The sequence below is a fragment of the Sapajus apella genome, unplaced genomic scaffold, assembly GCF_009761245.1.
Source record: "Sapajus apella isolate SASKATOON/1434 unplaced genomic scaffold, GSC_monkey_1.0 scaffold25, whole genome shotgun sequence".
Taxonomy (NCBI): Eukaryota; Metazoa; Chordata; class Mammalia; order Primates; family Cebidae; genus Sapajus; species Sapajus apella.
The window spans coordinates 23305455-23330732 of NW_022436965.1; the positions used below are offsets into that span (position 1 = coordinate 23305455).

General features: G+C 45.0%; 1 protein-coding gene and 2 long non-coding RNA genes across 3 annotated transcripts; 2 read left to right on the top strand and 1 right to left on the bottom strand.

The window, feature by feature from the left end:
• Positions 1-1910: 1910 nt before the first annotated feature.
• Positions 1911-23465, bottom strand: MGST3 (microsomal glutathione S-transferase 3). The gene is made up of 6 exons (XM_032291538.1): positions 23362-23465; positions 8934-9055; positions 7744-7817; positions 6183-6240; positions 3666-3738; positions 1911-2372 (listed from the first exon to the last, which is right to left on the bottom strand). Exons 2-6 carry the CDS (start codon positions 9048-9050, stop codon positions 2236-2238), a joined length of 459 nt encoding a protein of 152 aa, XP_032147429.1. The 5' UTR covers positions 9051-9055; positions 23362-23465; the 3' UTR covers positions 1911-2235.
• Positions 2372-4808, top strand: LOC116560228. Its single transcript, XR_004272861.1, has 2 exons — positions 2372-3028; positions 3336-4808. It is a non-coding gene; the product is annotated as an uncharacterized LOC116560228 (long non-coding RNA).
• LOC116560229 lies at positions 21146-21563 on the top strand. Its single transcript, XR_004272862.1, has 2 exons — positions 21146-21377; positions 21410-21563. It is a non-coding gene; the product is annotated as an uncharacterized LOC116560229 (long non-coding RNA).
• Positions 23466-25278: the final 1813 nt, after the last annotated feature.

The window sequence follows — 25278 nt, forward strand, 5'->3', positions numbered from 1 at the left end:
TCCACTTGCTAGGTTCAAGTGATTCTCCTCCCTCAGCCCCCCAAGTAGCTGGGATTACAGGTATGCACGACATCACCTGGCTAATTTTTGTATCTTTAGTAGAGATGGGGTTTTACCATGTTGGCGAGGCTAGTCTCAAACTCCTGATCTCAGGTGAGCCACCCACCTTGGCCTCCCAAAGTGCTGGGATTAATAGGTGTGAGCCAGAACACGCAGCCTGAGTATTGATGTTGCGCCATTGTAATGTTGAAAAATTATTAAGTCCAACTGTCATAAGTTGGGGACCATCTGTAGTTTGCAAAGTATACCCTGTTAAGACTTTTAAAGGTGAGAAAGCCAGCTTCATCTCCAGGTCTTCCCTGCTCTGCTTCACTGATGCCTGTTGTTCTCTGTGCAGTGAGAAAGGAAACCTCAGCAAGTTCTCTGGCCTCTCTAGATGTGTTTCTTATGAAGCAAAAACCAGAAACCTGTCTTATTACAAATTCTCAATTGTATCATGTTTTCAAGTCAGGACCAGAAATCCTTACCATTCATCATAATCATCATTTCATAAAGGAACATTTTAATGTAAAAAATACAAGTGAAAACTTAAGAAAAGCAGTCTTCATTTTCCTTATTTTCCTCTCCATTGGTGAAACTTTCTCATGAACTAACACTGGAGTGTGTGCTGATCTGGTCCAGCTTCCTCATCAAATGCCCCAAGGGCTCCAGGTGGCCATTTGGCCAAGGCTGACCATCATCTTCAATGGTTGGCCGTGGTATTCTATCCTTAAATGCTTCATCTTCAGAGCTTATGCAATAAACTGGTCCGATTGAAAATGCATGGATTTTAGAGTCAGAACTGGGTTCAAATACTGTCTCTTATCCTCACAGGCTATTGAGCATTTGAAAAAGGGCTAGTACAACTGAAGAACTGCTTCTTTGTTTTATGTAAGTTTTATTAATTTAAATTTAGATGACCACATGTGACCAATTGGACAGCGCAGGTCTAGACATTATATTTCCTATTAAGGTAGTTTATGGCCACATCCATGTTTTGGAGTAACTGTCTTATTCTGCCAACTTGGCAGTGTTCTCTAAACCAACTGAAATCTTGTAAGTCTTCCTCATTTACACCTATGCAGTCAGATCTTTGTTTCTAAATGTAGAAAGTTACATTCATCTCTAAATTTCATCTTACATTTAGTCTGTTGCTTCAGTTTTTAAGCAATAGAAACAATCTTCAATAGAAACTGAAAATTTTTTTTTTTCCTGAGGCAGAGTTTTGCTCTTGTTGCCCAGGCTGAGTGCAATGGCATGATCTCAGCCCACTGCAGCCTCCACCTCCGGGTTCAAGTGATTGTCCTGCCTTAGCCTCCCAAGTAGATGGGATTACAGGCATGTGCCACCATGCCCAGCTAATTTTGTATTTTTAGTAGAGATGGGGTTTCTCCATGTTGGTCAGGCTGGTCTTGAACTCCCGACCTCAGGTGATTCACCCACCTCAGCCTCCTACAGTGCTGGGATTATAGGCGTGAGCCACCGTGCCCGGACTAGAAACTTAATTTTTATTTGTTTGTTGGAGACAGGGTCTTGCTCTATCACCCATGCTGGAGTGCAGCAGTGTGATCATAACTCACTGTAACCTTGATGTCCTGGGCTCAAGTGATCCTCCCACCTTAGCCTCCCAAGTAGCTAGGACTACAGACACTTGTCATCATGCCTGGCTAATGGTTGTATTTTTTTGTAGAGACGGGGTTTTGCCATGTTGCCCAGCTGGTCTTGAACTTTTGGCTCAAGCATTCCTTTCACCTCGGCCTCCCAAAGTGCTGGAATTACAGGAGTGAGCCACTGTGTGCAGCTGAGATTTAAAAAAAAAAAAATCTTTACTGTTAGCCTAAGTATCTGTAGCAAGTAATAATAGTATATCCTGAGAGCTAAAAGATTTTTCTTTAATTCCTCATCACTGTGGTATGACTGTACATCTATCACTACAATCAGACTTTTTCTCAACTTCACATACTAGGAAAGCATCTGCTGGCAGGATGAGGAAAGGGCGCAATACTTGTGGCTCCTCTCTCATCTAGTAGGACTAAGCTACTGACGTCAGATACAGACTCAAACAGAAATGAGTGGTAAGAGTCAGGGTTTAGGTATGAGGCAGATGCCATGTAAGTTTATTATATTTAGGAAAAAAAATATAACTGGAAATAAAGGTAAGTCATTTGAATGAGAGTTCTGAAAGCCCTATAATCTTTAATGGCAGCATTTGGATCCACTGCCCAAGCCACTTTTAACCCAACCAAGATGCTGGAAAGCAGAACACACGGTTGTGCCCATCAAACCCAGGAGGGCGATGGACCCCAGGGCTCCTCGACTACGCTTGCTGGGGTCTGAAAAAGAAGAAAGAACAGAAGTTACCAGGAATGCTCCAGAATTAGGATGCTTTCAACATCCACAAGCCAATCTATCATGGCATCTGAGGTTGTACGTTAGACAAACTAGTCTTAGGAGGTTAACTAATTCTTTAGCCTGAAGCTTTCAGCAAGTCAGATACTACATGCCAAGTAATGTGCCATAGCAGCATTACCTGGACCTTAGAAAATTATGGAACAATAATTACAGCAACTTTGCTCTAGGACCTTTGAAAGTAGTTCCCTCTTTTTCAAAGAAGTACAGCCCAAAATGGTTTTCCCTCCTCCTCACTCAGATATAGCAGGTATAGTAATGGTTAGGCTCTGGAGTCAGACTGCATGGGCTTAATTGCTAGTTTATGCTCTGTGATCTAGGGCTTTTATCGTTCTGAGCCCCAGTTTCTTAATTTGTAAAGTGGGATAATATCTGTATTATGGAATTGTTGTAAGGTTAAAAAACATATGCAAAGTTCTTAGGGTAGTGGTTGGCACATAGAAAATGCTCAATAAAAATAAGTTTTGTTACAATTGAAAGATTAGTCAAAGGAAAACAGACCTTTCACTTAAAATCAAGAGACTTCCCCTTTTCTCAAATTCCCAAGAAGAAAAATATAGCAGCGTAAGATTTTATTTAGGTTTTTTTTTTTTTTTTTTAGACGGAGTTTTGTTCTTGTTACCCAGGCTGGAGTGCAATGGCGCGATCTCGGCTCACCGCAACCTCCGCCTCCCGGGTTCAGGCAATTCTCCTGCCCCAGCCTCCTGAGTCGCTGGGATTACAGGCACGCGCCACCATGCCCAGCTAATTTTTTGTAGTTTTAGTAGAGACGGGGTTTCACCATGTTGACCAGGATGGTCTCGATCTCTTGACCTCGTGATCACCCACCTTGGCCTCCCACAGTGCTGGGATTACAGGCTTGAGCCACCGCGCCCGGCCTTATTTAGTTTTTTGAGATAGGATCTTGCTCTGTCTCCCAGACTGGAGCGCAGTGGTGCAGTCATGGCCCGCAGCAGCCTGAAATTGCTGGGCTGAGACAATCCTCCAGCCTCAGGCTCCCAAGTGGGTGCGGCTACAGGTGTGACCACACATCCAGCTAATTTTTGTGATTTTTGTAGAGACAGGTTTTCACCAGGTTGCCCAGACTCATCTCCAACTCCTGAGCTCCTGCCTTGGCCTCCCAAAGTGCTGGCATTACAGGTGAGCCATTGTGCCTGGCCAGCACAGGATTTAAAATTTAAAATTTGTTTTCTTGGCAAATGTCAATATATACTTACCTCCCGTGTAATAGCCATAAGCATAAAGAACTCGTCCAACAATCCAGGCCAAGCCCAAGCCAGACGCTATACGCTAAGAAAAAAGGGCTACATTAGTATTTGCATGAAAGAAACAAGCATAACTTTATTAACAACTAGGGTTGATTATACACTATGTTAGCAAAAAGTCAATAATTTCATGGATTTGGCCAACTACTCCCCATCCAAATTAGGTAGAATTAAGTTACTTGTTTCAGTCAGGAAAATAAAAAATCTGTGATTCTTCTATGAACAGCTTGGCTTGTGAACCTGGGAGATGAGTACTGGCCTTCTCCTAGACAGGTGTGATGGAAGGAATCCCTCTGCTTGCCCTGGGCATCTTGGGGAACTTGTGCTAGAGCAAGAGAAGGACATGTGGGCCGGGGGGGTCAAGGTAAGCCAGAAGAGAGAACTGCCCCAAACTCAGGACTAGGGGAAATGCCCTGTTTTCTCAAATGGGCCTCTGAGCATGAGATTGACTGAAAACTCAGTTGCTGTTCTGTGTGAAGTCAGTCACTGGCAGGGCTGGGAGCAGGCGTGTCTGCAGCCTACACTAGGGGTACATGGTCTTTGAGGGAAAATTCTCCCTGTGCCCGCCCAATGCCCTTGGAAAGAGAGAGTAAAAACTTAGATTAAAAAATCCGTCCCTTTGGCCAGCATGCTGGGGTGAACAAAGAGAGTGTGTGAGAAGGCTGCCTTCCCCAGTGTTTTCCAGTGCTACAGGTAGGGACAAAGTTACTTCATCAGGGTTTTTATTTGAGTTGATTTTGGGTAACACTAAATATCAACAGGAGGTTTGAAAATAGGTGCCAGTCCTTGAGTCACGATTTAGCAGCTCCAGTCTCTGCCAGGTCCTTTGCTATCATGTTGCCTCACGACTGGTAACCTAGGAACAATTGTTAAGTGCTTGCCCCCAGACTGGCTCTTATTTTTCAGAACTACCCATAAGGAATGGGATCCAGGGATGTGGGACAGGAATGGGGATGGAGTGGGGACACAAGTGAGACCTGGGCTATTCAGATCAGCTAGTCTGGTCACTTGCTAGGAATAGGGATTTTTATAGGCACCAGAAAGATACCTTTTCTAAGAGATACAAGAGCAGTAGATGTTTCTTTGAAAAAAAAATGCAAGCCTTCAAGGTCATGAGCAGTAGGTGTGGCATTCTGGCAGCTTTTTAAGAAAAGTACAAGGCATTCAGGTATGGACCAGATGGTTAGGAAAGCCTTAGAACCAGAAGTCTGAAGGGTCACTGCTCTGGTCAGAACTGTTTCAGGAGATAAGCTGGCCTCAGAGAAGGGAACACTTCTGTCCAAGACAAGACCCAAATGACAATTAGAGGCAGGTAAACTTGCTTTAGTTAGATATGTTTAAGTGCAGACGAAATCTGCAGCCCACAGGGCCATCTATACTGGAGAGGCCTGCAAGGCCCCGGTGAGCTGCCTCATCACCCCACTGCCCTCTGTAGCTGCCCCTCTCCTGGCTCCACTGGCTTCTCACTGCTCACCAAACAAACCAGACAGGAGCTTGCCTCAGGCCTTGCTCTTCTGGCCGGAGGTCAGGAGACACGTGTAGTACCTGCTCCCTCACCTCCTTCTTTTTTTTTTGAGACAGAGTTTCACTCTGTTGCCAGGCGCTAGGCTGGAGTGCAGTGGCACAATCTCGGCTCACTGCAACCTCTGCCTCCCGGGTTCAAGCAAGTCTCCTGCCTCAGCCTCCCGAGTAGCTGGGACTACAGGCGCACACCACCACGCCTAGCTAGTTTTTGTATTTTTAGTAGAGACGGGGTTTCACCATGTTGACCAGGATGGTCTTGATCTCTTGACCTCATGATCCGCCCGCCTCGGCCTCCCAAAGTGCTGGGATTACAGGCTTGAGCCACCGTGCCTGGCCCCTCACCTCCTTCTATACTTGCTTAACTATCATCTCAGCAAAGCCCTCCTCCCTGACCACACTATTGAAAATTATCCCACTCCACACCCCCTTTCCATCTTCCCTGCTTTGTTTTCTTCTGTGCACTCACCACCTCCTAACACATGATGAATTTACTTAGGTTGCTTTTTGTCTGTGACCACCCCACGCCCTGCAACAAAAAGACAAGCTCTGTGAAACCAGGGGTCTTTGTCTGCTTTGCTCACTGCTGTGACCCCAGGTGGTGAGTAAACGTTTGTTGTGTGAATGAATGAATAGGACAAATGAACTCTTATAGACATGAAACTAGAACCAGACAGACCTGGGTTCAAATTCTGTTTCTGCTACTCTGTAGCTATTTGACCTTGTGAAGTTTAAATAGTATCTGAGAGGCTTTTCCTTATGTGTAAAAAATGAGGAAAACCCCACCTACTTTAAAGAACTCTGTAAGAAATAACTGAATAAAATCATTTAAAATATATAGTGCCTAGACACTGAAGATATTCATTAAAAGTTTATTTCCTTCTTCTGTCCCTGATAATAGCTCAGTAAACTACATCCAAATAGATGAACACTTCCTGGAAAACTTACCGGGTGGTAAACACCTCCAACAGCTAGAAAAAATAAGAAGGGAGGATACACTTCCAACCTGGAATTGACAGAGAGAAACTTTTAAAAAGTGCTCCTTTTAAGTATGTCTCTGCAGAATTAGAAATCTTTTTTTTTTTTTTTTTTTTTTTTTTTTTTGAGACACAGTCTCGCTCTGTTGCCCAGGCTGGAGTGCAGTGGCATGATCTTGGCTCACTGTAACTTCTGCCTCCTGGGTTCAAGCAATTCTCCTGCCTCAACCTCCCAGGTAGCTGGGACTACAGGCACACACTACTACACCTGGCTAATTTCTCTATTTTTATTAGAGATGGGGTTTCACCACATTGTTCAGACTGGTCTCAAACTACTGACCTCGTAATCCATCCGCCTCAGCCTCCCAAAGTGCTGGGATTACAGGTGTTAGCCACTGCACCCGGCCACACTTTTTTTTTTTTTTTTTGGAGAGGGCATCTCACTCTCACCCAGGCTGAAGTACAATGGTGCAATCTCGGCTCACTGCAACCTCCACCTCCCACGTTCAAGTAATTCTCGTGCCCCAGCTTCCTGAGTAGCTGGGACTACAGGTGCATGCCACCCTGCCTGGCTTTTTGTAGAGATGGGGTTTCACCATATTGGCCAGGCTGGTCTCAAACTCCTAACCTCAAGTGACCCACCCACTCTGGCCTCCCAAAATGCTGGGATTACAGGTGTGAGCCCACTGCACCTGACCAGCACCATGAATCTTTAAATCTTCCTTGCCAAGTTAGAAACTTGAGAGTAAAAATAAACATTGACTGCAGGGAGAAGAGCTGGTCACTAACATCCACCCTCCTTTGTTCTGCATGGGATTATGGTCACTTGGAACATGCTGAGTAAAAGGACCTCACATCTAACAAATGGAAGTGGAAGGTCCTGGCGAGTCAAAGTGGGTTTCCTTACAGCACTCAAAACCTCTCCACTCCCTGGGCCTGCGAGAGGCTTAAACTTAGATGGGTCATGCTGCAAAACTGTAGCAGGTAATACAACCACGAAGACGTTTTTTGAAAAGAATATTAAGAAATCCCACCATTCCAAGCGCTCTTAAGTTTGCTTAATAGTCAATCTGTTCACATGCATAATTTTTTTTTTTTTTCTGAGACGGAGTCCAACTCTGTCGCCAGGCTGGAGCGTAATGGTGCAATCTGGGCTCACTGCAATCTCTGCCTCCCAGTTTCAAGCGATTCTCCTGCCTCAGCCTCCCAAGTAGCTGGGACTACAGGTGTACACTATCACACCCAGCTAATTTTTGTATTTTTAGTAGAGATGGGGTTTCACCATATTGGCCAGGATGGTCTCAATCTCTTGACCTCATGATCTGCTCGTCTCAGCCTCCCAAAGTGCTGGGATTATAGGCATGAGTCACCACACCCGGCACCCATATATAATCTTTAAATACTTTTGATGAGGTGCCTATGTCTGTCACCATCACTATGACTCAGCAAATACAGAGCACTAAGGGATGAGGTGTGAGACAGAAAACACCCACTCTCAGATGTCTTTGGTGCCCGGCAGGGCCAACACTCACGTGTTCTGGTGGGCTCGCTGAATGCAGTTGAATAGGTGCCCATTTTCATGGTCCGTGCTGTACATGGTAGGATACTGTCACAACAAAACACATATTGATCAGATGGTCAAGAGTAGTGTTCACTGTTGAAACTTAAAATCAACCTTAAAAATAATATACTGCAAAGTATCTTCTTTCATACCCTTGATAGATGACCATTCAATTTTTGCTTAAATATTTATAGTGGCAAGGGTCTCAATTCCCATAAGCAGATCCAACATTTGTATTAAATATCCAGGAATAAGAATGTATGTCTGTGCTGTAGTTGCACAAGCGCCAGAGGCAGCTTTGTACCAAACTCAGTGCTTTTCATTGACGTTAAGCATTAATGGTGGATTTCAGATGCATTACAAGGATACCGTAGGGAAATAGAGCCTTGGAAATAGAGCCTTCCTAAGAGTCATCAAATACCACATCATTTTAAGATTTCCCTTAATGGAAGAACAGAAATAGAGTGTGTGAGAATCTTTTTTTTTTTTTTTTAATTTTTTTTTATTTTTTTTGAGTGTGTGAGAATCTTAATGGAAGTGTCCATTGGAAGGAAAAAAAAAAAAAGAAACTAAATAAAAAACTTAAAAGAAGCTCTAGTAAGGGAGTTTAATTATTAAGTTGCTAAACAGAAACAGACATTAAAATTGCTCACCAGGGACAACTTCAGTAATTATCCCTTCTAGATCCCCTAAAACTAAAAAAAGTATTTAATAGACCACCTTCCTATGTATAAGTCCAGGCTACCCTCAACACTCCATACCACTTTTCTACTTGGAAAACAGGAAAATCACCTTAAGACATCATTTTTAAAGTGGCACACTGTGAAACAATGTTGCCACTTAGCCTCTATAGAAAATGCAGTAACTCTCTTCCTAGCAAATAGCTCCAGCCAAAAGTGTACTATTGGAATCCCAGCATACCTGGTCTTTCTACAGAAAAGACAAGGTCAAACAAGATAGAAACCACCCCCTAGCAGGGCCTCATTATTTCTTGCCTCTTTGCTACCATAAAGAAGCAGAATCGCTAATAGATACAGTCCTGAAACTGTCACTTTTCACAACTAGTTCCTCGTCTCCACCCATGGCTGAAAACAAGTTCTTGGCTAAGCCTGTAGCCCCCAGACAAGCCTACTTAGGGCGCCGGCCTGTGTTCCCACTTACCTCCACTTTGTACTTCTTGCGGGCCTTGGAAACATTGAAGGCTAGGTGAGCCACCATGATAAAGCTGGCAGCGCCAGTTAGAAGCACGAAACCATATTCCTTAGAGAGGACAGCCATCTCGTATCTGTAGAGGGAAGAACACGTTGAGACAGGGCCCCCAGCACTGTGGGTATTTCACAGCGTGAAGCCTTAGGGAGCAAGAAGCTTTACTACTGGCAAATGCATAAATAGAGACCAAAAAAAGGTGTGAGTCAATCTGACATTTCTAAGAAGTCCTCAGAGATAGTACCATATAAAATAATTTGGCTGGGTATGGTGGCTCACACCTATAATCCAAACACTTTGGGAGGTGGAGGCGGGTGGATCAACTGAGCTCAGGAGTTTAAGACCAACCTGGCCAACATGGTGAAACCCACCTCTACCAAAAATACAAAAATTAGCTGGGCGTGGTGGCATGCGCCTGTAATCCCAGTTACTCAGGAGGCTGAGGCAGGAGAATCACTTGAACCTGGAAGGCAGAGGTTGCAGTGAGGCGAGCGATCACGCTATTGCACTCCAGCTTGGGCGACAGAGCAAGACTCCATCTCAAAAATAATAAAAATAATTTATAAATTACTCAACTATGCAGTCTATACACAGAAAAGTGTATACAATCATGTATCATGTTTTTCTCTTTTGTGCTGGGAGATTTTGATCAACATCATGAGATTTATTTATACCACTGTGGTAGCCATTTAATATAGCCAGCAAAAAATCACATCATTGAAAAATTATTGGCCGGGGTGCAGTGGCTTATGCCTGTAATCCCAGCACTTTGGGAGTCTGAGGCAGGAGAATTGCTTGAACGTGGGAGGCGGAGGTTGCAGTGAGCAATTGCACTCCAGCCTGGGTGATAGAGCTAGACTCCGTCTCAAAAAAAGAAATAATATTTAACATGGCAAAATGCTTAAGTATACATCATAGGAAGGGGGAAGGGAGGGAGGGAGGGGGAAGGGAGGGAGGAGGGAGTGATGGGGGAGAGAGAGGGGGAAGGAGGGAGGGAGAGTGAGACCGTGTGAGAGAGCACAGGAGCAAGAGAGAGACAACATCCAAAATAGTGTATGTATAATGATTCCAAGTTTTCTGCCTTCAGGCATGGGGGACACTGTGAGGGCAGGACCCCAAGGCCTCCCTTCAATCTTAGGACATGTGTGGGTGCAGCAGCAGACATCTCACACAGGTAAGTACTCTGAAAGCGGAGCATGGCTCCTGAGCCTGCGAGGCTTTGGGCAGCTCCTGAGGAACTCAGATTGCCCATCAAATCATCACTTCAAAACCAGCCCCATGTAGTGTTCTGATGGCTACAACTTATTTTGAAATGCATTTTAAAAAGGATGATGCAAATCAATACAGCCAAGTGTTAGCTGTAGATTCTAGGTGGTAGCTATATGGATAGTCAATGTCCAATTCTTTCAACTTTTCTGTGTGTTTGAAAATTTTCATGATAAAATGTTTGGGAAAAAAGCTAATCCCAGCTCATTTCCCAGCGTTTAGCAGTTTTGGCTAGGCTATTGTCCTGTCCCCTGCAGGGAAGAAGAGAGAAAGAAAGAAAGAGCCTGGGCAGCAAGGAGAACAGAACTTGGCAGGTGGGAGTGAAAACAATCTCATGGTAAACCAGTGCTGCCCCTCCAACCTCTTTGAGCTTTGACCACCAGACAGAAGAAGGGTCAGAGCATAGCAGGGCCCAAAGGAGCGGTCAGCATGCTTCAAGCAATTGCTCATGTGCTGCCTATAATGGGCAAAGCCCCCATGAGCCCACAGCTCTGGTGTGTGTTCTGCCTTCAGCTCTAAAATTTCCATCCCTGGTAACAGCCTGCCTTCAATCCTTGCTTTTAACCTAGGAGGGTTACCCTGCTCTGGAATGTATCTAGTCATCCTTACAAATCAACCAACAAGATGGTAACTCCTTATTTTCAAAAGAGGTTAAGTAATGTTCCCAAGGTCTAAAACAGACAGTGACAGACTGGGGATTCCCATTCAGATTCACTTGGTTCCAATGCTCTCCTTCAGTCTCACTTGAAAATTTAAAGCTGAACTGACAATGTGGTCTGAGCATCTTCCTTAAAAGGGAATTTAGGGTAGGCATGTAGCTCAGTCATTAACAGTAAGTTTCTCTTAGCAAAATAGGCCTCACTTTTTTTTTTGAGTTGGAGTTTTGCTCTTGTTGCTGAGGCTGGAATGCAATGGTGCGATCTCAGCTCACAGCAACCTCCAACTCCTGGGTTTAAGCGATTATCCTGCCTCAGCCTCCCAAGTAGCTGGGATTAGAGGTGCCCGCCACCATGCCCAGATAATTTTTGTATTTTTAGTAGAGACAGGGTTTCGCCATGTTGGCCAGGCTGTTCTCGAAGTCTTGACCTCAGATGATCCACCTGCCTCGGCCTCCCAAAGTGCCGGGATTATAGGCGTGAGCCACCATGCCCAGCCTAACAGACCTAACTTCTAAAAACCCCTCCTCGCCACCATGGTTCACAATAACTCTCTTCAGTCTTCTACAGTCTTCACCCTGGGCTGCTCTCTGAGGCACGCCTGCTGCTCCTCCAAGGGCTGGAGGCACACACTGCAGTGGGCTGGCTCCATAAGTCAGCGGATGCTGGCCTGTCTGTACAGCTGCAGAGAGCAAGGAGTCTCTGGGTGCCTTCCAGGCTTCCCTGCCCACATTCTCTTCCAAAGTATAGAAAGTCAGCATGAGGAGGAAGCCACAGTAGTTATTAAAACAAAAACAGAGTGTGAATTCTGAACATCTCTTTGAAAATAAATAAAAATGACTCACCCTCCAGCCTATCCTTGAAATTCAACACATTTGGGGCAAACAGGCCTTTTAAAATGAAGCCACCACCTGGGCATGGTGGCTCACACTTATAATCCCAATATTTGGGAGCCAAGATGGAAGGATCACTTGAGGCCAGGAGTTTGAGACCAGCCTGGGCCACACAGGGAGAACCCTCATGTCTGCTTGGGAGGCTGAGGTGGGAGGATCGCCTGAGCCCAGGAAGCTGAGGCTGCAGTGAGCTATGATTGCACCATTGCACTGCAGCCTGGGGCAAAGAAGAAAGACTCTGCCTCAAAAAAAAAAAATAAATAAAAAGATATCTCTGTCAGAAGCTACCTGTTTACAGACAATAAAATTAAGGATATCTGCTTTAGGTCAAAGTTTACAAATCACAAGAGTCAGCTTTCAGACTCCAACCTTTGGACGGGATGCTGGGCTCTCTGGCCAAGTGCAGGGTTACCTTGTGTCAGCCCAGCACTTTTCAGCTCACTTTCACTGTTCACAAAAATCCTATTAGCTCCACTTTATAGAAAAGGAAATGGAGGCTCAGGTAAATGATGGCAGAGTTAAGGCCAGAGCAGGTTTTAGAATTCTCCCCCAAACCACTCCAGGTAACCCAGAAAACACATTCATATTTGGTGGTTTAGTCACTGACTTCTATTTTCTTAATGCAAGAGGCTACGGTAGGTAGGAAGATAGAGAAGTGCCTCTTGCATAGATGTCTCTGACACAGCAAAGTGACTGCTCCACAATCTACAGTTAGAATCTACAATTAGAAATTAATATTTCCTACTGAACTCCTCTTTTAAAGTATAAATGCATCAGGTTAAACCTGATGGGCATTTGCACCCTAGGGATAGTTACTCTCCTCACACTGTGTTAAGGTATCTATGGCATATGAATCTGGATGGGGACAAACAGAGTCAGGAACAGTTAAGACCTTGGAAGGGCAGTGAATTCACAGTAAGGGAACCCAGAGTCGGATGCTAGACCAATGGTTTGCAGAGGATGCACACTCAGTCATAGGGACGGTGGGTGTGCCTGTGGGCAGCAGTGTGCCTGTTCTCCCTGAGAGTCCCCCGCACGAAGCCTTGAACACATCTGCAGAGGTGCAGGAGCAATGCCTGAAAAGATGCTTTTGAGAAGGGTGGCAGAACAGCCCTCCCTGACACCTCCTTGAACTCCTACCAAGTGAGGTGTCCTGCTTCATATGCCATAACAACCTGCACTTAAAACAGAGCAGGACCACATTTGTCTGCCATCTTCCATGCCAAGCACAGCGTGCATGCTCCTAACTACTTATGGAATAAATGATGTGAACTGCAACTCCAGGTGTCTTTCAGAATGACCACCACCAAGCACCCCCTCCCCTGAACACACACCTGAGATAATCTCCATCATCTGGCACAGTGTCTGGTATAAAGTACACACCTAACCAATTTAAGAATCCATTTCTTCCCTCAAAAGTATCTGTTGAAACCACGGAAGAAACTGGATGTATTTAAGAAAGACTGGTTTATGACTGATCCAGAAAGAGAAATTCTTAAGAGGAATTCAGAACACAGAGAAAACTCTGTCAGAGTTGCTGAAAATATAAATGCAATAGGGAGAGAAAAATTCTTTTTTTTTTTGAGACGGAGTTTCACTCTTGTTACCCAGGCTGGAGTGCAATGGCGCGATCTCGGCTCACCGCAACCTCCTGGGTTCAGGCAATTCTCCTGCCTCAACCACCTGAGTAGCTGGGATTACAGGCACGCGCCACCATGCCCAGCTAATGTTTTGTATTTTTAGTAGAGACGGGGTTTCACCATGTTGACCAGGTTGGTCTCGATCTTTTGACCTCGTGAACTACCCGCCTCCACCCGCCTCGGCCTCACAAAGTGCTGGGATTACAGGCTTGAGCCACCGCGCCCGGCAGGAGAGAAAAATTCTTACATCTTCTCTTTCAAGGAAAGAATCAGCTTAATTAAGTCAACATTCAAAAAAACCATCATTTGCAAAATCATTATTTTCTGAGGATTCCAAGGTGAAGAGATGGACATTCTCACTCTTCAGGGAGTGGCTTTTGTGTGTGCGGGTGTGTACCAGGAAGGGGATGCAGCTCAGTTCACGGTGGCCACACCCTAGGCAACTGAAGCCACACCCTGGGTTGTGCCAGCCCCAGAGGTAGCAGATAGCCTCCAAGGACAGGGTGGAAGAACTGATAGCTGGCACCCAACCGATCTCTAGCATGAGCACGCATATGAACTTCACACCACATTTTGATTATATACCTGCTCTGTGTCACCAGAAACCCTTTTATGGACCCAACAAGATAAGGTTCTTGAGAGTGGGAACTTTGCCCTCAACTTTCTCTCCTACATAGGGCGAGATACACAGTCCAACAGTCCTTCCTGAGCTGAACTTTAATACAGGTGTAGAGTACTTTGCAATTCACTTGGTTATATCACAGCATTTGTTAATCATTATGCAGTTTTCTAGATTAGTCATAAACCAGCAGTATAAATTAGTATTTATGAATTGAAAGCTGCTACCACATACAGTCATGTGTTTCAGTGATGGACTCCTTATTTAACCATGGCCCCATGAGATTGCAATGGAGCTGAAAAATTTCTATTGCTTAGTGACATCATAGCCACTGTGCCATTGTAACATCATGGTACAATGCATCATTCACGTGCTTGTGGTGATGCTGGTGTAAAATGACCTACTGCTCTGCCAGTCATATAGAAAGCATAGCATGTAGAATTATGTACAGCACATAATACTTGATAATGATCATAAATGACATAAACTACATAAATGACAGTTACTGGTTGATGTAGTTACTATACTATACTTTTTAGCATTAAAAATTGAGAACAGTAGTTCTCAAACTTCAGTGGCATTAAAATCACCTGGAGAATTTGTTAAAACATATCCCAGTCCCAGAGTTTCTGGTTCAGTCATGTTAGGTGGGGCCTGAGAATTTTCATATCTAACTTGTTCCTAGGTGGTGCTGATGATGCTGGTCAAGGACCACATTTTAAGAACCACTGTTCTCAGCAAAAGCAAAATTTGCAGGAGGTGGTGATTCTCTATGATTCAAAACCACAGGGACAGTCTTGTCTTGGTGGTCCATATTCTACCATGATCTTTGGAGGCTCCTGAGGTGCTCCTTCTGTACCACTCCTGAGAACAGAATGGGGCTCATGAGATCAGAGGCTGTTGTGCAGAGCGAGCTCCAGCTGAGCCCTTCACAATTACACACTAACAGTGTGCCCAGCAGAAGACTGATTTCTTCTTTCAGCTTTAACAGAGGCTCAAGACAACAAAGCAAGTATGTAAGCCAGCTCAGTATCTTCAGAGTCTTTATCCTGTGACCACCATTGGGTTCTCAGATCTCACTTATGGTCATGGTCACTTACCAGACCATATTTTCCCATAGTCAAATGAGTCAGAGTTCTAGGCTCTCCATCCTTCAAAAATAATGCTCATTATGCTATAGAATGACCTCTCTGGGATCATCACTTATAATACCATGGATCAGGCATACCTCAACTTCTGAGCGATCGGCAACTTAACTTCGAATGAAAGGCCTGTTTAAGGATTCAGTGGGACTTCCAACTAACTTCTCATGGCATTTTTCATTCCATCTGGCAGAAATAGTAAAACTGAAAGTATCACTACTACAAATATAACACCTTACTATAAGACCTGGTATCCATAGAGTGCTTCTATTTTTTTTTTTTTTTTTTAGACCGGTCTCACTCTCTTGCCCAGGCTGGAGTGTAGGGGTTCGATCTCAGCTCACTGCAGCCTCTGTCTCCTGGATTCAAGCAATTCTCATGCCTCAACATCTGAAGTAGCTGTGATCACAGGCATGTGCCACTATGCCCGGCTAATTTTTATATTTTTAATAGAGACAGGGTTTTGCCATGTTGGCCAGCTGGTCTGGAACTCCTGACCTCAAGAAGTCCACCCTCCTTAGGCTCCCAAAGTGCTGGGATTACAGGTGTGGGCCACCGTACCAGGCCTAGAGTGCTTCTTTTATGACAGGCACTGTAATAGAGTTTAGAAAAATTAACATTTTCCATCCTTACAACAATCCCATATGGTAGTTACTATTATCATCCCCATTCTATGGATGAAAAAAATGAGGCAAAGAGAAATTCAACAATTTGCCTAAGGTCCCACAGCTGGTGAGTGCACAGTTGGGGTCTGAATGTAGGCAGACTGACGCCAGTGTCCATGCTCTTTGCTACTAACACATTGCTGGGTTTGTCCCTTACTCTGAAGTTAAGTCACCTTTCCCCCCAGCACGGGAAGCACAGAGGGGAAAGCCCTTCAAAACGTTCCATTCAGGGGTAATCCTGCTGTGCCCTGGGCTTCTATTCCGAGCAAAGGGAGAGAAACAGCCAGGACACAAGAGTCTAAGGGAAGGACAGATCCACGATCTTTGGAATACCTTACATATAGGATCATACAAACAGAGGCAGTTTTACTTTCTCCTTTCCAATGTGTATATCATTTATTTATTTTTCTTGATTAATTGCCCTGTTTAGGGGCAATGGAATGTTAAATGCAAGTGGCAAGTGCAGGCAAGAATGTCTCATCTTAGGGGGAAGCATTTAATCTCTCACCTTTAAATATGATATTAGTGGCTGGTTTCCATGGATGCTCCTTTTAAGAATACTTTAGAAACCTAATTATTTCTATAATGGTTTTTTGTTTTGTGATAGAGTCTCTCTCTATCACCCAGGCGGGAGTGGGATGGCACGATCTTGGCTCACTGCAACCTCCATGTCCCGGATTCAAGAGATTCTCCTGCCTCAGCCTCCTGATTAACTGGGATTACAGGCATGCACCACCACACCCAGCTAATTTTTGTATTTTAGTAGAGATAGGGTTTTGCCATGTTGGCCAGGCTGGTCTTGAACTCCTGAACTCAAGTGATCCACCTGCCTTGGCCTCCCAAAGTGCTGGGATTAATAGGCATAAACCACTGCACCTGGTGGGGATTTTGTTTTGTTTTGAGACAGGGTCCCCCCTCTGTCATCCAGGCTGGAGTGGAAGTGGCCCAATCAGGGCTCATTGCAGCCTCCTTGACCTCTGGGCTCAAGCAATCCTCCTGCCTCAAAAATAGCTGGGATTACAGGCATGCGCCACCAAGCCTGACTAATTTTTTGTATTTTTAGTACAGACGGGGTTTCACTATGTTGGCCAGGCTGGTCTTGAACTCTTGAGCTCAAGCAATCTGCCTGCCTCAGCCTCCCAAAGTGCTGAGATAATAGGCATGAGCCACTGCTCCTGGCCCTATGATGTTTTTTAAAAACACAGCAACACTTCTATTTGTAAGTTTTAAATGTATTAGTGTATTACTTGCCAAACATGATTGTTTTGGAAGACATTTTCAGGTTAGGGGAAGGAAGCAAGGTATAGGTTGCTGGGGGCAGCAAAAAAGCCCCAGGCCATGGTGGGTTTTCAGGTGTAGATTAGGAAAGTAATATGTCCTGGTAAGCAGCAGGGCCCCAAGGTCTGTGGGTGATAGAGTAACACTCAGGGCAAAAACTTCAGTGTAGCCAGAGTCAGCCGACACCCACTGGGTTTTAAGTAAGCTACAACACACTCTTACAAAGTTTCAGTTTAGGAGTGATCAGACTTGGGCTTAAGATGAAGCAATGTTGGTCTAACTCCTAAAATATATGCTCCATTGCAGTGTTTGAGTTAGCAACACAGGGTTTCATTATGGCATCTGACTAAGGTACTTAACTCTAGAAATTTCACTGACAGAGTTTCCTGGGAACATAGCTATTCTAATGCCAAAACTTTGCTCAACCTTTCCTCTAATTCTTGCTTCTGCTACTATTTGCCTTATCTCACTGAGGCAGGGTTCCTTCAGTTACAAGGCTTACCCAGAAAGCTTTCTGAACTACATTCAACAGAACACTCTTGGGGTAAAGTTCTCCTTCACTACTTTCCAAGTCCCTCTTCGCTGTCCATCAGAAATCCCTCAGAGCACAATCAGCATTTCACAAACAAAGCAAAGGGCACGCTTTATGGATTTGGGTACTTACCTCAAATAATTTACCACTTCTGAGCCGTGAAGTGACACTACCTTTTATTTTACTAAGTGACAATGACATTGGGGAGAGAAGATTGTCTTTTAGCTCTCCTCCTTGTTCCCACATACATAAAATCCAGCTTGGATAATGGTAGTCCCTATTTCTGTGTGTGATTTGCTCTCCTCAAATTGTACTGAAATGTTTCAACTTTTTTTTTTTTTAATGTATCCAGGGATGGGACAATGACAGAGCATTCACAGATTAACTTGAAGCCATTCTCCAATGTTTCATTAAAATCCTTATTTGACTGCCTGTGCTATTCCAATCTTCCTTATGTGGCAAAAATCAACATTTTAATGAGAGTAACATAAAAGAATGGTAACATAAACAGCTTGTCTGATCATACCAAATGGACTTCCCTGAGTCCCAAACACCAGATGGTAGCTCAGAACACCCTGAGGTGGTGCCAGGGGTCCACATGGCTCACTTAAAGCTCCCCTGGATAGTTGTCCAGTCTCACTTCTGCATCCAGATGTTTCCACCAAGGAACAGGCCTCAAAATTATCTCCAGCCAGAGGAGCTGACCCTCCATATAATGCTCAATGGAGCTCATACAATGCTCAATGGAGAAATTAAAGAGCCTAGAGGGAAGGAGCATAAAAACAATTCTTTTTATTTTTTGAGATGGAGTCTCACTCTGTCACCTAGGCTGGAGTGCAGTGTTGCCATCTCAGCTCACTGCAACCTCTGCCTCCCAGGTGCAAGTGATTCTTAGGCCTCAGCCTCCCGAGTAGTTGGGACTACAGGTGTGTGCTACCATGCCTGGCTATTTCAAAAGAGATGGGTTTTCGCCATGTTGACCAGACTGGTCTTGAACTCCTGATTCAGGTGATCCACCCACATTGGCCTCCCGGAGTGCTGAGATTACAGGCATGAGCCACCATGCCCGGCCCATAAAAAGCAATCCTCTTGATCACTGCACAATGTGTATATGTACTAAAACATCACACTGTACCTCACAAACATGTCCAATATTATATGTCTACTAGAAACAAAACTTAAGCTGGGCACAATAGTGCATGCCTGTAATCCCAGCTACTTGGGGGTTGAGGTGGGAGGACTACTTCAGCCCAGGAGTTTGTCACCAGCCTGGGCAACATGGTGAAATTCCACCTCAGAATGACAACACACACCCACACACAAAATCTTTAAAAATGTAATTATCTGTTTCTATGATAGGAGAGAAAAGGAAAGTCATGGGGTTTCTTTGGGTTCAGACTACATTTTCAAAATGCTAGTTCCAGTCCACTTCTGCATTAAACAGATGCTAAAATCTGTTTGAGTGTCAAACTTTCACATGACTGCCAGATTTCAATTACATTTAAAAGAAGGAATAATAACCTAGGTGATGAAAAGTAACCATCCCCCCACAATTGCCCTGCATATTCAGTAGATTGTTTCCTAAGGGCTAAAAACAAAAAGTTGAATAGAAATCATATTACTGATCCAGCACTTGATTACTGGTTCAAGTGAGGCAAACTGCAGCAAGCAGGTCACAGAGTGGGTCTTTCCCAGTACCTCATAGTCCATAGTCTTCAACATGCATCAATGTTGCTGGTGGAATATTTGAAAAGTGGAAGCTAACTATACGTTAGGAGGAATGGAAGATCCGTCCCTTTAAGAGGTAAATGTGTTGGCTGGGCGCGGTGGCTCACACCTGTAATCCCAGCACTTTGGGAGGCCAAGGTGGGTAGATCACAAGGTCAAGAGATCAAGACCACCCTGGCCAACATGGTGAAACCCCGTCTCTACTAAAAATACAAAAATTAGCTGGGCCTGGTGGCACACGCCTGTAGTCCCAGCTACTTGGGAGGCTGAGGCAGGAGAATTGCTTGAACCTGGGATGCAGAGGTTGTAGTGAGCTGAGAGCAAGACTTTGTCTCAAAAAAAAAAAAAAAAAAAAAAAAGAGACAGAGATAAATGTGTTATAATCCAAATATATTCAGCTGTATAGTTAAATAGCCATAGTTTGACCATATAAAATTTTCAAGTTTCAGATGTCCTTTTTATTCCAACACTTGGGTAAATTGTTAGTACTGAAAACAATTGCTTAATACATGGCTGCACTGGCTGGGAGTGGGGGAGGGAAGATCAGCAGGAGCTCAAGTTCCAGTGAATGGTTCTTGGTTATAGAGCACAAGCTTGTACTCATACAAACTCTGTTAAGGCCAAATAAGCAAATTACCTGCTTTCTTCTCTGGAGTGTGCCTTCTGTGTAATAAGGCACTAAACACACATGCCTGAATGGAACTGAAATCTCCTTTGAGAAAAAACTGGCAATAATGTTCTTCAGGAATCTAAGAATACTAGATTTATAACAAGACAGAAGAAATCCCAGGTTCCCCTGCAGGTGTGAGGACAAACTTTCCCAGATTCTTGACACAGAAGGTTCTATGGGAGAAGGTCCCCTGACACCTAACCTAGAAGCCCTGGGCTTTGCTAGACCCTTCGGAGCTAAGCTTCCCAAGAGATGTGATCCCAGGGACAGCCCACTGCTGGATGTTTCCCATGGTCTGAAGGCAGCAACCTCAGAGGGCAGGTTATCTGCCCAAGGTCACACAGTGATCACAGAGCAGAGCCCGGATCCTCACATCCCCAGGGAGTCTGGCTCCAGTTTGTGCTCTCAGCCCTTTGCTATGTTGCCTCTCAATGAGGTTGAAAAGCAAGTTTGACCACACCTGACATCTTCTAAAACATTTCTACCTCTCCAGACCCTCTACTGAGTACAAAATGTATTAACAAGAAGAGAAAGCAAATACTTAACTTCAATTTTGCCACCGATTAAGGTCTAAGATGTTTCTAATTGGAGGAAGAAAAAAAAAAAACCTTTGGGAAAGGAGAAACATTTTCTTTTTAATGATGTCAGCACTGCAGAATGACTATGGGAAGGAAAAAACTTCCTCCAATCTTTCAGGATATAGGTTTGCAAGGAGCAAAGTAACACAAACTGGCGCTCCATTTGAATATCATGATTTCCATATAGCTGTCCCTTAACTGACATTACACAGGAACCAAGAGTCATTGAGAAACTAAGCTATGACTTCCAGAGGGGGAAAAAAAAAATCTCGAATGAGTCACATTGACACCACTTGGTAATTTTCTATTACAAGAAATACAGGCAGATTGTAGTTAATTCATAGCAGCTGCTGAATCCTTTAGGGTACCAACCACTCCAAAGGAAGGAACCACCTAGGTTTGACCGTTTCATGCCTGTCTACACTTAGAATGATGCTGTGGTACAACTGCTCACATTGCTTATTTATTTTAAAAATAAAATATCACTTATTTTTTTTTAAATAAAATGTAACTTATTTATTTTTAAAGAGTGGAATAAGGCAACTAAATCTTAGAACTCAAGTTACAGTTAATGAACAGATTAACTCTAGAAAGAACTCAGAGGGTAACAGCAAGATCAATGATTCTAAAGGATAAAATCCTTAAAGGCATTTGTGAATGCATGTGAAATAAAGTACAGTTTTCCTGTTGCCTCATTACAGCGTTTCTCCTCAAAGACAGGTAGGCAGGTAGGTAGATAGGTAGGTTGGTAGGTAGGTAGATAGGTAGGTAGGTACTGTAAGAGAGAGTGAAGGAAACTAAGTCAGGAATTTTATTATACATAGCAATAATTTACCTGCTGCTAACTGCTAAATTCTTTTTGTTCAGCAAGATGGTATGCTCATAGTAGCATTAATAAATTGGGATGCAAAAAAAAAAGTAGCAGTATATTCTTCTAAACAACTATTGCTTTAAAGTGCTAAATGGTTCATGGTCAATTGTGGTCGGCAATGGTGTTCCAAATATAGATTCAGAAGATTTAAGCATGAACATAGGGCACAGTATGTTGAAATACAGATAGATGTGCAGTAGGCACTAAATTGCTTTTGACAGACTGATTTGACATCCACCTCATTCCAGACTGCTCTTGGGGCTTTCCAGCATGTCTCCGAATAGTGGATAAAGCCCTTCTTTCCTGTATGTTCCTTCTCGGTGCTAACCTCCAGGCGAGGAGGTTCTTTTCCAGGATTGTGTCTTTTCAGAACCCTAAGACAACAGGAGGAAGTCTAAATAAAGGGGACGGCTGCCCTTCTTCAGTTTTGTTTCTTAATCTAAGGAGGCCCCTGTAGCGCAGTTTCTATGGTTAGTGACAGTCTCTCTGCCGATTTATATATAGTAACATTGGTTAAAAAAAAATCACTTGACAAAGTTTTCTATTTCCGTAACATTGTGTCAGGAGGGAAGCTTAACGGAAAGTCTTCCCAGGGATGAAAGTATTTGTTTTGATTTTATATATTAGTTTTAACTCCTTAAATTCATCTATGAGAATAAACATTCTTGATCTGACTCAATGTGCTCTCAGAATCCACTAAAATAAAATATAGCCTGTAACTCTGACCAATAACCTTGGGTGCCTCCCAGAACTGCAGGCTCCAGGTGATCTACAGATTTCCCAAGAGAAGCCCTGGCTGCAGCTCCCTCCCACGAGGAAGCTAAAATCTGCAGCAATTCCGCAGGACCACACCTAGGCCCACAGCACACATCTGCAGAGCTGGAAGCGCCTTCCTCTCCAGGGCACCTCCTGTCCCCAGTGAAGGAATTAAAGTTCTAACCCCTGCCTCTGTTTCTACCCATCCTCATCTCTGCTTTTCCTCCTTTCCCACACTCGTCCCCGACGCTACAATGTAGCTCGTAAACTAGTGACTCTCAAGGAAAGTATCAGCAGAAGCCACAACTTCGGGGAATGACTCACTAAGTAGTCTCCAGCGCCTTCCACCGCCCTGCAGCTGCCCCACTACTGTAGCCCTGGGGCTCCGTGCTGGTACCCCAGATAAGGAGGTGCATTTTCTGAAATCGAAGGAAGAACCTTAAGAGTCCCCCATCCTCCCAGAGGTGTCTGCCGCTCTAAGGCAGTGGTAGGAAATGACCCCCTTTCCAATACAAATGGAGAAACGTTTCTAAGAGGCAAAGGAAAACAAACACGATTTCCTCCGAGGCTCTCCCGACAGTCCCTAGCAACACATTCACAACCGCAGAGGGCGCAGCGCTCACAGGCCACTTCGGAAACCAGTGTTACTGCTCAGGCCTGCACAACCACTCCTACTGCAGGGTCTCGCTCGCTCATCCTCTGCGCCGGAGCAGCAGAGGGCAAGGGCAGGTGGTCTCGGGAAGGCAGAAAAAGGGTGCCCCAGACTGCACAGCCCGGGGAGAGCAGGAGAGGGAAAGAAAGGAATTGAGGAAGTGTTGACCTTGAGAATTTCTGAGTTACAGATAAAGAGGTCGGGCCTCTCTTAGACGCTCACGACCCACTCCACCTGGGAGAAGATGCAGGGTAAGAGCTCAGAGCAGAGGGGATGGAAATTCAGAGCTCTAATCTACTGAAAAGGGTTGAGGGAGGTTAGAGACAGCGAGTCTCTATTCACCTCCGAGAGGCTGAAATATGGGAGTAACCTGCACAGAGGCTGAAATGCCCCCGGTGGCCCGCTAACCACTGCTGCCCGCAGGTGCTAGTACTCACCTGGATCACCTACGAACGGCTGGTGCAGAACAAAACTGTGCAGTGCAGTGTGGGTGCGGCGCCCTCGCCTGGAGCGGGGCTAGGCGGGGCAAGGGCGCGCCAGAAACAGGCCCCGCCCCAGAAGGCCAGTGCGTCACCACGCCCCCAAGGCGGTGCTCCCAGTGCTGGGGCGCGCTAAGTTGCTGAGTCGGGGCCACCGGTTGGGAGGTGGAGGCTGAATTTTCTTCCTACTCATGGGCCAGACTTCACCCCTTCCATTCCCAAATACGTATATCTACTCCCCCAAGTGCCTTCTTGGCCGTCTTCCTAAATTGTGCCAGCCAGGTCATACCTCCCGGATTGGGTTTGCAGAACAGTAAAATTTAATAATTTATTCCCAGCAGAGCCACCGTAGCTTGGTTTTAGACGCTCTGCGCTAAGGGTAAAGCACCGGCATGCAGGGCGCGTGCGCATAAGTAGTTGCGCCCCAATCGGTGTGCCCCTGAGGCGCGTAGCTGGGCGTGTGAGGCGCTCGTTGTCCCAGGTTGCAATACTCCCGAAGTGAATGGATTTAGCGCTGTTAGGGCCTGTGAGTTTAGGGCCTAACAAATATTGTTAGTTTTGCCGAGAGCCGGCACCGAGCTCTGCCCGCTTGGTGAACCGCACTCACGCCCCCGGCGCGCCGACTCGCACCGTCCTAGAGATTTGGTTTTTTTAAAGGGAGTCTCCCAATATTTCGTGGAGGTTTTTCTGCGGGACCTGGGGTGTCTGCCTTCGCGACCCAGACTTTTGATGTGAACACGTGCTCCAGTTACACCCACGGGTTCAGCGTCCGGGGCGGGGCTCGAGGCCGGGTGGCGTAAGGGCGGGTGTGGGGGTGGGGGTCTTGGGTGAGACCTGCAGAAACCGGGGCGCTGGAGGTGTAGAACTTGCTTCTAAGTGCTGGAAAATCCGAAGAAGCTGACTGCAGAAGACACGTTTCCAGTTTCCGCGCGTCTTAAGTGCGTCCCTCGCCACCTTTCCTCTGGTCATCCCTCATCCCACCGAAGGTTGCCACACCTGGGCCTCCCGTAGTGTCTTTGGAGGATTTCTCACTTCCAAGAGAAAGTGCTTGGGAACCGACCCGAACCAAGTTAAGGTGTGGAAAGGCAGAAATCTACATTTTTGAAGGATCCAGGTTGTGTGTGTGTTCCTTTTTATTGGGTTGTCATAGCTACACGTCTAGAAGTACTTTGAGAGCTCATAAAATCTTTTACTGTTTCAGCAATTTCCAACCATTCTCATACTTTCTGCTTAAAAACGTGAAGACCTTATCATTTAGGGTTTCTGTCATGTTGAACGTGGAGAGGGCTTTGTTTTGCTTGAACATTGAAAGGAAGTAAGTAGGGAGACATTTTTGCATTATTGAGGTAAGTTTCTCCACTTGCTGGCTATTCTTTTTTTTTTTTTTTTTTTTGAGACGGAGTTTCACTCTTGTTACCCAGGCTGGAGTGCAATGGCGCGATCTCGGCTCACCGCAACCTCCGCCTCCTGGGTTCAGGCAATTCTCCTGCCTCAGCCTCCTGATTAGCTGGGATTACAAGCACGCGCCACCATGCCCAGCTAATTTTTTGTATTTTTAGTAGAGACGGGGTTTCACCATGTTGACCAGGATGGTCTCGATCTCTTGACCTCGTGATCCACCTGCCTTCGGCCTCACAAAGTGCTGGGATTACAGGCGTGAGCCACCGCGCCCGGCCGCACTGGCTGGCTATTCTACGTGAGAAAAGGCAGTCCGAGGTGGTGGAGGGATGATTCAAAAATCAGGAGAGGGGATGCACCTTGCACCCTCATTTTACACAGGAGACAACAATCTCAAAAAATAGTAAAAATAATTCTGGCCTCTCCTTTGCCAGTTATCTCTGACCACAGACGAGTATTTAACCACTCAGGGCTTTC